A 12,398-nucleotide genomic window follows, 5' to 3' on the forward strand; every position below is an offset into this window, starting at 1 on the left:
TTTAGCTCCTACTCAGGGTTGGAAGTAAGATATTGGAGTCCAGATGTTCTCCCTGGGAACTAGGTCCAAGTCACAGTTCAGTTATTACAGACAGAATTAAGATGGAGGTTTTGGACTGTCCCTAACCTCCTCTTAAAAACAAAAAGCTGAAAAATCACATTAGTAGCCATTTATTTATGTCAGAAGACCATTTCCCAACTGAAATTTACTCTTCACACTTGCCTCAGATTATGCCTATATAGGTAGTAAAGTAGAAAAGCTAAAACACCATCCAAATCTTTCAGGACAAATATTGTTTTCTTTTGAAATCTCTAGATAACTGAAATAAAGTGTTCTGGCTGTCTAGATGCTATTTTTCCCTTTGCTTTGATTTTATAAGCGTGATATAAATGTCTGTAACCAGGGAACTTCCAAATGAGTGAGTGGTGCTAACCTGGTGTTTAATGGATAGTAGAGAACTGCTGTCTCGGAGGTTTTGGTTTAGTTAATAAAGTTGCAAATGAATCGAGATATTCTGGCCTAGCCTCAACCTTTCTAAAACATGCAGATTAAATGCCAGTTTGTGACAAGTGTCCACACGCTCAGTCATGCTAGATGATGGAACTGTGTAGGGGGTGGTGAGAGGGAAAGTTTGTCACAGCTCCTTCTGGAAAGCCCCCCTCCTCCCCACCTTCCACGTTAGCTGAAGTGAGTGAGCGTCAACTCCTGACGGATACGGTCAGCCTCCAGGTCCAAGGACTCCATGTGCTCGTACTCTTCCTCGGGAGGCTGTTCCACGGGTCCTGTCCCTGGAGAGGACCAGACATCCATCCCATGCTCCAGGGAGATGTTGTGGAGGACACAGCAGGCCAAGATGATGTGGCTGGACTTCTCTGGTGAGTACTGCAGTGCCCCCTTGGATCCATCCAGGCAGCGGAATCGGGAGCAGAGGGTTCGGAAAGTCTTCTCAATCACGCTGTGAGTTGCAGAATGGGCCATGTTATAGCGATATTCGGCTGGAGTTTCAGGAATGTGAAGTGGGGTCATAAGCCAGGTGCGGAGAAAGAAGGAACTGTCACCTGTGGGGAAGGCCCAAAGACATCACAGATGTTTATAACTGGAACACAAACAAAAAGGAAAATCCAGGAGAATGTACAGAGAATGGACAAGAAAATGCAACAGCTTCCGGAGCCAAAGCACACCAGGGAAATGAAGAGGGAAATGCTGTGGTAAAGAGCCCACAGCTAGTCACGAGCAGGAAGACTAGAGTGAGTCTTGGCTGGGAATACCCTTGGTTAAAACCAACAGAGAAAAAAGCTGACCCGGCTAAAGAAAGCTAAGTCTGAACGAATGTAGGACAGAGGTGAAGGCACTGGAGGAAATGAAATTCCTGGATTTTCTTTTTTTGGCCACGATGCACTGCTTGCAGGATCCTAGTTCCCGGACCAGGGATCGAACGTGGGCTCCCAGCAGTGGAAGCACGGACTCCCAACCACTGGACCTCCAGGGAATTCCAGGATTTTCTGAATTCAGAGATATTGTTCTTCAATAAAAAGTTAATACGGCTTCCCTGGTGGCGCAGTGGTTAAGAATCCACCTGCCAATGCAGGGGACAAGGGTTCAAGCCCTGGTCCGGGAAGTTCCCACACTCCACGGAGCAACGAAGCCCGTGAGCCACAACTACTGAGCCTGCGCTCTAGAGCCCGTGAGCCACAACTACGGATGCCCGCGTGCCTAGAGCCAGTGATCTGCAACGAGAAGCCACCGCAATGAGAAGCTCACGCACCGCAATGAAGAGTAGCCCCCGCTCGCTACAGCTAGAGAAAGCATGCACGCAGCAAGGAAGCCCCAACGCAGCCAAAAATAAATAAAATAATTTTTTTTTTTAAGTTAATAGAGGGCTTCCCTGGTGGCGCAGTGGTTGAGAATCCGCCTGCCAATGCAGGGGACATGGGTTCGTACCCCGGTCCGGGAAGATCCCACATACCGTGCAGCGGCTGGGCCCGTGAGCCATGGCCACTGAGCCTGCGCTCCGCAATGGGAGAGGCCACAACAGTGAGAGGCCCGCATACCGCAAAAAAAAAAAAAAAAAAAAAAAAAGTTAATAGAAACTATCACATAGCAAGCCAATCTTCAAAATCTCTAAAGAGCAAGAGTGCAAAAGAGAAAAAGAGAATTCTGCCAGGAGACATCAAAACACTTGTGAGGAAAAAATCTCTGACTTTACCATTAAAATGTCAGGTCTGAAAGCACTACCTAGGAATTTCAGAGTATTTCATAGACAATAATCATTCATTCTCCCAGTGCTAAGAATAAGAGAAAATTCCCAAAAGAGATCAGAACTCAGGTGTTCTGCCTTCCTAGATATTACATTCATTAGAACCATGCCTTTGTAATAGAGGAACAGGTAGAATTTCACATTAACAAGGAGACCATAAATATAATGATGCAAATAGTAACAGGGATAAAGAAATAAAATCAGAAGTCAATTAAAATAATATACACAAGGCATTTCCCTTAAGTGACTTCTTTATGGAATAATCCTGGGAAGTGCTAAAACCAAAACAAAACTGGGGTGCAATGTCCCATTACAATAGTACAATGGTTCTATAATGTTTAATTGTCCTGACTCACTAAATCTAGAAGATGAAATGTCTCAGAGGAACAACCCCTTAGAAATTTGAGACAGACCTGAGGAATACCAACTTGTATAGTTGCTGTGTTCCTCACCTACCATCAATTTCAGTAAATAGTTATGGATTGTTCAGAGAGTGCTAGGCACTGTTCCAAACATACAGCACTCCTTCCTTTTAGGTGCTTACATTTCTTTTTTTTTCTTCTTTTTTTCTGGCCACACCAGAGGCTTGTGGGATCTTAGTTCCCTGACCGGGGATTGAATCCCGGCCCATGACAGTGAAAGAGCCAAGTATTAACTATTGGGTCACCAGGGAATTCCCCATGGGTTAACTTTATTTTATTTTTAAAATTTATTTATTTATTTATTTATTTTTGGCTGCTACTCTTCGTTGCAGTGCATGGGCTTCTCACTGCAGTGGCTTCTCTTGTTGCGGAGCACAGGCTCTGGGCATGCGGGCTTCAGTAGTTGTGGCATGTGGCCTCAGTAGTTGTGGTAGATGGGCTTAGTTGCTCTGCAGCATGTGGGATCTTCCCGGACCAAGGCTCGAACCCGTGTCCCGTGTCGGCAGGCGGATTCTTAACCACTGTGCCACTCGCAGGCTCAGCGGCCATGGCTCTCGGGCTCAGCCGCTCCACAGCATGCGAGATCCTCCCGGACCGGTGCACGAACCCATGTCCCCTGCATCGGCAGGCGGACTCTCAACCACTGTGCCACCAGGGAAGCCCGAAGATGGAGCATTTTACAAGAAGTCTACATTAACTAGCTTGTCTTGTATGTCTTCCCAATTAAGGCTCATACTGTTTCTTAAGAGACGTTTAACAAATATCTAGTATCTCTTTGTTTTGGTATTCATCTTAAATGTTTTTCTTATTCTCTTTTACAGCATTATACCATTGTTTTATTGACTTTGAGTCTGACATTATTAGCATTTAGTGACTAGCTCCTTCCTCTTCCTGTGCCTAACATATCAAAGGATGGGTGACGTTTATTTTTATTTTCTCATTTGTAAAATGAGGTCAATAGTATCTGCCTAGTGGAGTTGGGATTGGACAAGTAATAGATATTATTTTCATTATTATTTACAACATCAGTTTCTAAAATTCAGTATTTAGTAGGGACAAGTTCAATTAAAATAGGTTGTACATAGGAGGAAAAAAGTCAGCTAAATATACAATTTGAAAATTTTGTGAGCCATCTCAGATATTTAAAGTTAATCCAGCATACCTAAAACTAATACAATGTTATATGTCAATATCTCAGTAATTTTTTAAATTTAAAAAATTGCATTTAAAATAAAGTTGGGGTCTTCCCTGGTGGCGCAGTGGTTGAGAGTCCTCCTGCCGATGCAGGGGACACAGGTTCGTGCACCGGTCCGGGAGGATCCCACATGCCGCGGAGCAGCTGGGCCAGTGAGCCATGGCCGCTGAGCCTGCGCGTCCAGAGCCTGCGCGTCCGGAGCCTGTGCTCCGCAACGGGAGAGGCCACAGCAGTGACAGGCCCGCGTACCACACACACAGAAAAAAGGTCCATCATCATTAACTGGTATAATCCAAGCACCACTGGAAGACAGACACTCAGGAGGGGATTAGGATCAGAATTCCTAAACAGACTACAATTGCTTACATGATCAGTCATTCAAGAGACATTCTGGCAGATCTTACCCAAAGCTGCTTAACAAGACTAGCCCAAGAGCTGAAGAAATAACTCAGGCTGAATTGTTTGTAGGAGCAGGTACATTTAGAGAAGAGGAATTAGGGGATGCCCTCTGAAGCGGCATACAAGAATGAGGACATGAAGGGATGACACCCAAGATGAAAATATGCTAAACAAACAAACCAAAAAAAAAAAAAAAACAAGGGGGAATCACAGCTAGCTCTAGGTTTGGCAAATCTAGTACCATTCTACAAATCTGATGGTGTTCTTAAGATACAATCAGGGCTTCCCTGGTGGCGCAGTGGTTGAGAATCCGCCTGCCGATGCAGGAGACACGGGTTCGTGTCCCGGTCCGGGAAGATCCCACATGCCGCGGAGCGACTAAGCCCGTGAGCCGTGGCCGCTAGGCCTGCGTGTCCGGAGCCTGTGCTCCGCGACGGGAGAGGCCACAGCAGTGAGAGGCCCACATACCGCAAAAAAAAAAAAAAAGATACAATCAACCATCTTCTTTCTTTTTTTTTGGCTGTGTTGGATTTTCGTTGCCGCGCGCAGGCTTTCTCTATTTGCGGCGAGCAGGAGCTACTCTTCATTGCGGTACGTGGGCTTCCCATCGCGGTGGCTTCTCTTTGCGGAGCATGGGCTCTAGGCGTGTAGGCTTCAGCAGTTGCAGCATGCAGGCTCCGCAGTCGTGGCTCACGAGCCCAGCCGCTCCGCGGCACGTGGGATCTTCCCGGGCCAGGGTTCGAACCCGTGTCCCCTGCATTAGCAGGCAGATTCTTAACCACTGCACCACCAGGGAAGTCCCACAATCAACCATCTTATCTCCCTCTCTCTTATAACATCTTGTCATTCCTTATAATCCTACCAGTCTTCCCTACACATCCAGACCAGGGTTGTCCAAACATCTATTCATTACAAATCATCTAGGGAACATGTTAAAAATGATGTCCAGATTCTTTTCTTGAAGATTCTCATTCCTGAAGTTTGAAGTGGGGCCCAGAAGTGTACATCTTAAGTAAATTTCCCAGATAACTCTTTTGATCTGGAAAATTTGTGAAACACTATACTAGTTAAGGGGTCTGCAAACTAGTTTGCCTGTTAGTGGCTCATGGAGGATTTCCAAGGGGTCTGTGTTAGAACTGATAGTACTAAGGGAGTCGATTTCCACATCATCAACTGCTGTGGATGTGCTTCCCCAGCATCATTAGTACCTAGTGTGTGGCCTGGTACCAAAGCTGGCCTTAGTAAACACTTGTTAAATGTTGTTGCAATATCCATCTCTTCCACTTCCACTCTTTTTGTAAAGAGGGGAATCAGAAAAATAAATAAAAATTTGTCTGAGTTTCTACTTATTTTCAACCATGTCCTATAAACAACTAACAAACTACTTTAAAGTCATAATTCCAACTGAATCTGGGGTCCCAAGGGGTGAAGGAAAAGAAAATCAGTAATTCATACATGACCTTGAAGTCCTAACAAAAGGATCATTTGCCAAATAGAGTAACTCCTCATATGATCCAGTTTAAAACATAAACACAAATGACGCAGATGTTCTGTGCTTAATTTCCTCTTCTGTGAAAATGTTGATATTAGTGTTTAACTCCTTAAGAGTTTTTATAAGGATTAAGTAAGATAATCCAATGCAAAGTGCTTACAAGATCGCCTGACAAATTCTAAGTGCTCAATCATTTTTAGCTGGCTTTATTAATTTATTTTTAAATGAGAAACAATGTGTTTTAAATTTATTTCTTTCTTTATTTATTGGCTGCATTGGGTCTCTGTTGCTGTGAGCAAGCTCTCTCTAGTTGTGGCGAGTGGGGGCTACTCTTCATTGCGGTGCACGGGCTTCTCATTGCAGTGGCTTCTCTTGTTGTGGAGCATGGGTTCTAGGCACGTGGGCTTCAGTAGTTGTGGCACGCGGGCTCAGTAGTTGTGGCTCACGGGCTCTAGAGTGCAAGGTCAGTAGCGGCGCACGGGTTTAGTTGCTCCACGGCATGTGGGATCTTCCCGGACCAGGGATCGAACCCATGTCCCCTGAATTGGCAGGCGGATTCTTAACCACTGCGCCAGCAGGGAAGTCCCCTTAGCTGGCTTTAGAGTTAGGGTACCAAAGTGATTTCACAAGAAATCAGCTTGGAAGCCAAGTACTTCCCCAGCCGTAGAAGAAGTAGTTGGATGAGGCACTTGCAAAGTCTTCCTTTCACTTCGTTTTTTTTTTTTTTTTCCAGTATGCGGGCCTCTCACCGTTGTGGCCTCTCCCGTTGCGGAGCACAGGCTCCAGACGCGCAGGCTCAGCGGCCACGGCTCACGGGCCCAGCCGCTCCGCGGCATGTGGGATCTTCCTGGACCGGGGCGCGAACCCGTGTCCCCTGCATCGGCAGGCGGACTCTCAACCACTGCGCCACCAGGGAAGCCCCCTTTCACTTCTTGGTGTGAGTTGTATGAAAATGGAATTTGAAAGTTCAGAGTAGGCAAAAGGTGGGATTAAGACAAAGTTCCACTAGGGTAACGAGAAGGTGGGGCACTGACAACAGTGTGTAGAAGAAACAACTGAAGAAAATCAGTTAAGTTCCAAGATGTTACCCATGGTACCCTGGCAGCTCTAAACGAATCAGTGTGACAGCAGCCTCTTCTCACTTGGAACAGTGGGCGGGGGTGGGAGGGTTCTTTTTTTTTTGGCTGCCCCGTGTGGCGTGTGGGATCTGAGTTCCCCGACTAGGGATCAAACCTGTGCCCCCTGCAGTGGAAGTGTGCAGTCTTAACCACTGGACCGTCAGGGAAGTCCCACGGGGAGGTTTTTCTTTAACTGCCAGTCCGCACATTAAAGAGAAAAATTCCTGAACGTTTATTACATGTAAAACACTGTGTTATGAGCATGTGCAGTGCAGAGATGATTAGTGGCCTTAAAGAGAGGTCTTCCAATTCTTAATGTGCCTTCATCTCCCATATAACATGTTGTGTCCAAGATAACCCTTGTCCTATTGCTCACATAGAATGGTGCTTTAAAAAAAAAAAAAAGACAACATAAAAGAAAGCTGCCAGGCTGGAGGGTTTTATCACTGTCAACTAACTGTATTCCTCCCAGCTCTACAGTCACATCAGTTTGCACTGCTCAGTACTGAATGGGTTCTTGTCCTACTCAGATCATTAAGCCAGGCTTTCCGAGGGCACTCAAGCAAACAGATCTATGCAGTGAGTTTCCATAAGAACTGTATAAATGCACTGTCTACTATCATTTTCATATAGATATCATGGTAACAATCACCAATGGCAAAAATAATACATTTGCACAATACTTTAGAGTGAGCTTTCATATATATTCCCTAATCTTAACAATAGTATTACTGCCATTAGCATTATTTTCACCATTTTACAGATGATACAAATTAAGGCTCAATTGTATGGATGTACTGTATTTAACAAGATCTGCATTGATAAGTATCTTGGCTATATTTAAGGGGAATGCTTTTGTAGGGGTGTTGTTGCTGTTGTTGTTTGTGAGTACAAAACACTGCTGTGATGCAAATGCCTGTAATTTTGTTTTACATATTTCTGCACATGTACCTCCAAGAAGAGCTGGGTCAAATTGTATGTTTTTAAATGTTAACAAGTGTCCTTTAGATGTTGATTTAAAAAAATTAAGGCTGGGGATTTCCCTGGTGGTCCAGTGGTTAAGACTCTACCTTCTAATGCAGAGGGTGTGGGTTACATCCCTGGTGAGGGAGCTAAGATCTCACATGCCTCGAGGCCAAAAACCCAAAACATGAAAGAGGCAATACTGTAACAAATTCAATAAAGACTTTAAAAAAAAAAAAAAGACATTACTTCTGTTTCAGTCCTGCTTAAAAAAAAAAAAATTAAGGCTCAGAGAGTTCTCATCTGAGGTCGTGTTTAAAACAGAACAGGACTGAGTCTCAGGTCTATAGACCCCTATATTTCATTCTACTCTGCCCAAACTTTTTCCTATAGTTACAAAAATGAAGCATTTACACCCGCAGACTTACCAAGCAGCCAGCTCTCTTTGTGCATCCCAGCTTCAAACTGACTGCTGAGAGAAGACTGCTGTAGCACAGCACAGTCCTGGAGACTCCCCGGCCAGTGTGTCTCCGCAGTCATCAGTGCCCCTCTGATGTCACACACCATGAGGCAGCTTAAAGAATGAAGACCTTTGCGGTTCACATAGGAAAGGTCTTCAGCATTTGGTGCCTTGATTGCCACATGGATACAGTCAACCACCCCTATGACCCCTGGCATCCCTGCCAACTCATAGAATTCATCCTTCAGAGCCTGCACAGAGGCTTCATCAGCTGGAAAGTGGATGAACTGCGAAGCTCTTTCCACAAGCGCTTCGGTGACATTGGCAACACATCGACTCATAGATGCCTGACTGATTCCAATAGCATCTCCCATCCGAGTCTGGAAGGAACCTGAGGTATAGAAGCCCAGTGCTGCAAGGATCTGTGTCTCTGGGCTAATAGCCCTGGATCTCTGAGTAGGTCTAGAAAGACTCACCCCCAAGAGCTCCACCAAGTAATAAATGAACTGTCGAGGAAACCCATACATGGACATCAAGTATTCATCTGTCACATCATCCAGCTTAAAGCGGTCCAATGTCCGGTGACCTCGGCCATATAGCAAGAGATCACAGTCAAGTACTGTTATTGGTATAGCCATGGTACATGTAACTGTTGTCTCTCCTTCCCTCTGCTACTTTTCCTGAACTCTTCCCACTGAAGATGTTGGTGCAAGAAGGTATTTAAGGAAGTGTCAGAATTCAACAGCTAACCATCATTTAAATGGCTCTGGCATTTATAATCTTCTCTCTGTAAAGGTTAAAGAAAAAAACAAAAAACATTAGAAACCTACCAAAGACTTTAAAGTGATTCAGGGGCTTCCCTGGCGGTCCAGTGGTTAAGACTTCACCTTCCAAGGCAGGGGGTGCGGGTTTGATCCCTGGTGGAGGAGCTAAGATCCGACATGACTTGCAGCCAAAAAACCAAAAACATAAAAACAAACAAACAAACCCAGAAGCAGTATTGTAACAAATTCAATAAAGACCTTAAAAATCATCCACATCAAAAAAAAAAAAAAGTGATTCAAAGGCTACAACAGATCAAATTGCCATTTTGTTCAAAAGGTGCTATAACTGTAACTCGGTTTTTCTCCACTAACTCATGGCTGCACAACAGGCTTGCTTTAGTTTGAAGGAGAATGGGAGCTGAATTGTAGTGGCTCATTTAATGCCTGGCATTTGAACTGGGAAGAACAAAAGATTAATGGAGGTGATGGCATAATTATCCACAAAGTAAAAGAGGTCGGCTCCTAACTATACAGGCCACGAAGCAGCTGCCGTAAGTCATAGCTACCCAGGACTGGGATTAGTCACGGCAGGATTCATTACCCAAAGCCCTCTGGCTCCACCTGATAAGTAAGGGGTAAGAGACGGGGGCGGGGAGGGGGGAGTGTCGTTGTTCATACTAGCCTAACAAGGGAAGAAGGGGCAAAAAATCGCCCACGACCCAGGCTGGTAGACGGAGCTTCTGCGTTGTAGCAAAAGCCTTTCCCCTCACCCCAAGAAATCCAAATCGTGAGGCTGAGGGCTAGGAAGTAGGGAAGACCAGACGGCTTGGAAGGAAGGCGCAAAAGAAGGGGCTGGGAGAGCTAGGGCTGAGAGGACACTCCACCTCTAAAGCTTTTAAAAAGATGTCTTAGAAATGGATACGGAAGTGTGACTGCCCCGGCCACTCAAAGTCAGCCGAGGCCGCTCACCCACCTCTCGGCGGCTGCCAGGTTACCAGCCGCACTTCCCACCCACCCAGCCAGGTCCGGCCCTCCTCCGGAACCGGCGGCCGAGCACAAGCCGCCACGGCGCACTGTGTAGGCACCGCCCTCTTACGTCACCGCCCGCCCCAAGCCGCGTCCTCACTGCAGCTGCCGCCGCGACCTGCGTTTCGCTGGCGTACATTCTACACACGGCCCAAAGGTTCACGCTCTTTCAAAGACCGCCTCTTTACGCCTTTGTTTTCTGAGACGCTTGAAGAGATTGGTGAATCAGACTTACATGGTAAGGAAACCAGTTTTTATGAGAACGTCAAAGAGGAACGAAATTAAGTAGGTCATCCATACTGTGGCGAAAGTGCGGCTGAGGTTAGATAGCTGTATTTCCCCCATAGCCCTCTTCCTCCCCCCGCCGTCACCGAAGCGGATGAAAACAAACAGTAACGATGGCGGCGCCGGGAAGCGACCGGGTGCTGGGCTGAAGGCAGGAGTGATCACTTGAGCTGTGAGGGAAGCCCTGAAGAGCAGCCTGTAGACGTGAGTGCGACAACTCGCGCAGTCTTGGGAACGAAACTCCCGGGGCCTGCGAGCCACGAGGCTCCTGAGGCGTGAGGTATTATCTGCGACCCGTGCTGTCAGTGCAGCTCCGGAGCGCGGAGCTCTCAGCCAGGAGGCGCAGCTGGCCGGCCCCAGGCCCCGGCCTCCGTAATGAGAGCCCCGAGCCACTCTCTGTGTCGCAGCTTCACAGGTACTAACTTTAGGGGGGGATACCCCCGGATCTCTCAGCGCCCCCGGGTGGGAGGCTGTGGACCTGCGGCCTGCGGCCTGTCGGGTACGTCCTGGCGAAGCCGAAGCCTACTAGCTGTAGGTCAGTCCCCTAAGCTTTCTTTGCGAAGTCGGGTTACTGTAGGCTTCATTGGCCCTTGATCATTCCCAGTCCTTACAGAGATCCCCAGAGCTTTCGACTCTGCTTTCTCAGCTCTTTGGGTTAAGTCGTAAGGCTTTGGGGAAGGAATTTGTGGGCCCATAACTCTGTGGTTGGGTACCAGTATGAATGAGATAGGTTTTCATTCAATCAAGATTTGCTGAGTGCCAAATATGTACTCCGCGTGTAGGTGAGGGTGACTGTTGACTAGTGAAAAAAGGGACCCAAGGTTCACGACTCTCTTACTGGCAGTGGAATGACCCGTGGAAACCTGCGATCCATTCTCATTAAGTAAATCTCTGGGTAAGTGGCTAAGCACCTTCTTGGATTCATCACTAACTCATCTCAGTTTTCACTTTCTCAGGCAGTTATTTACCAAGTTTTTCTGGTCAATTCAGTGTAGCGTTTCACTTTTAGTATTCCTGCCTCTCTGGCCACCCCACAGCCAGAGAGAGAGCGGTGGAGGGCGGGGGAATGGATGTGAATGAACGAGTATTTAAAGAACAAAAGTGCCTGTTTTTTCATTACACTTACTTTAAAAGTCATCTCCTAAGTTGGTAGAATTTATTGAACACTTTCAATGGGAGATGTGCAATACTAAGAAACAACAGATCCTTTCTTTACACTAAATTAACTCCAGGTTATTGTGTGTTGTTTTATGTGTTAGTCCTTTCATTGTGTGGATATCGTGGCTCCAATTAAATTATATGTTTTTGTTTGTTTCTTTCAACTCCATTTTTCAGCCGAGCAGAAGTCTTGTAAGTGCTTGTGGAAGGGAATCCTGAGTTAATAATTTTCATACCCAGAGGATGATGAATAAGTGATGAAGCAAATGTCATATGTATTGATCTGTGTAGTAAAATGCATGTAGTTAATTCTCCCACTGTTTTCAAATTTCAAATTTGAAATTTTCAAATTTCAAATTCCGACCCCTTTGGGTCGGAAGTTAAGACGGCTATGTCAACTTTTGAGATTTACATTTCATAAAAATTGCTATTTCTTTACTTACACCTAACAGTTTTTTTAAAAAATTTTTATTTATTTATTTTTGGCTGTGCTGGGTCTTCATTTCTGTGCGTGGGCTTTCTCTAGTTGCGGCGCGCCGGGGCCACTCTTCATCGCGGTGCGCGGGCCTCTCACTGTCGTGGCCTCTCTTGTTGCGGAGCACAAGCTCCAGACGTGCAGGCTCAGTAGTTGTGGCTCACGGGCCTAGTTGCTCCGCGGCATGTGGGATCTTCCCAGACCAGGGCTCGAACCCGTGTCTGCTGCATTGGCAGGCTGAGAATCTTCTCAACCACTGCGCCACCAGGGAAGCCCTAACAGTTCTTATTATTTGTATTTTTTTTCCCTCAAGTGGTTATTAAGGTCTGCAAAAACTGCAGATCTCCAGCTACTAAATACTCCAAATTATATTGTTTTATTTAA

The 12,398-nt window shown here is 46.0% G+C and overlaps 2 protein-coding genes across 30 annotated transcripts in view; one reads left to right on the forward strand and one right to left on the reverse strand.

The window, feature by feature from the left end:
* Positions 1 to 154: 154 nt before the first annotated feature.
* On the reverse strand, positions 155 to 10,169 carry HARBI1 (harbinger transposase derived 1). The gene is made up of 3 exons (XM_059068448.2): positions 10,044 to 10,169; positions 8,275 to 9,093; positions 155 to 1,058 (listed from the first exon to the last, which is right to left on the reverse strand). The coding sequence occupies exons 2-3, from the start codon at positions 8,942 to 8,944 to the stop codon at positions 679 to 681; spliced, it is 1,050 nt and encodes a 349-aa protein (XP_058924431.1). The 5' UTR covers positions 8,945 to 9,093; positions 10,044 to 10,169; the 3' UTR covers positions 155 to 678.
* The window catches only part of ATG13 (autophagy related 13), a 51,212-nt gene continuing 48,903 nt past the window's right edge, over positions 10,090 to 12,398 (forward strand). For 7 of the 29 annotated variants that reach the window (XR_010841238.1, XR_010841239.1, XR_010841240.1 and 4 more), the window contains exons 1-2: positions 10,454 to 10,796; positions 11,164 to 11,276. The gene's annotated coding sequence lies outside the window, so the exon portion shown is untranslated. The other 22 variants (XM_067037128.1, XM_067037140.1, XM_067037130.1 and 19 more) reach the window with 17 other exon arrangements.

The sequence above is a fragment of the Kogia breviceps genome, chromosome 7, assembly GCF_026419965.1.
Source record: "Kogia breviceps isolate mKogBre1 chromosome 7, mKogBre1 haplotype 1, whole genome shotgun sequence".
Taxonomy (NCBI): Eukaryota; Metazoa; Chordata; class Mammalia; order Artiodactyla; family Physeteridae; genus Kogia; species Kogia breviceps.

What these genes read in the sequence shown, in the direction of transcription:
- HARBI1 (XM_059068448.2), bottom strand. Translation starts at nt 8,944, where the DNA reads ATGGCTATACCAATAACAGTACTTGACTGTGATCTCTTGCTATATGGC. An exon ending in CAAAGAGAGCTGGCTGCTTG is followed by an intron (nt 1,059 to 8,274) that starts GTAAGTCTGCGG and finishes CCTTCCCCACAG; the next exon opens with GTGACAGTTCCTTCTTTCTC.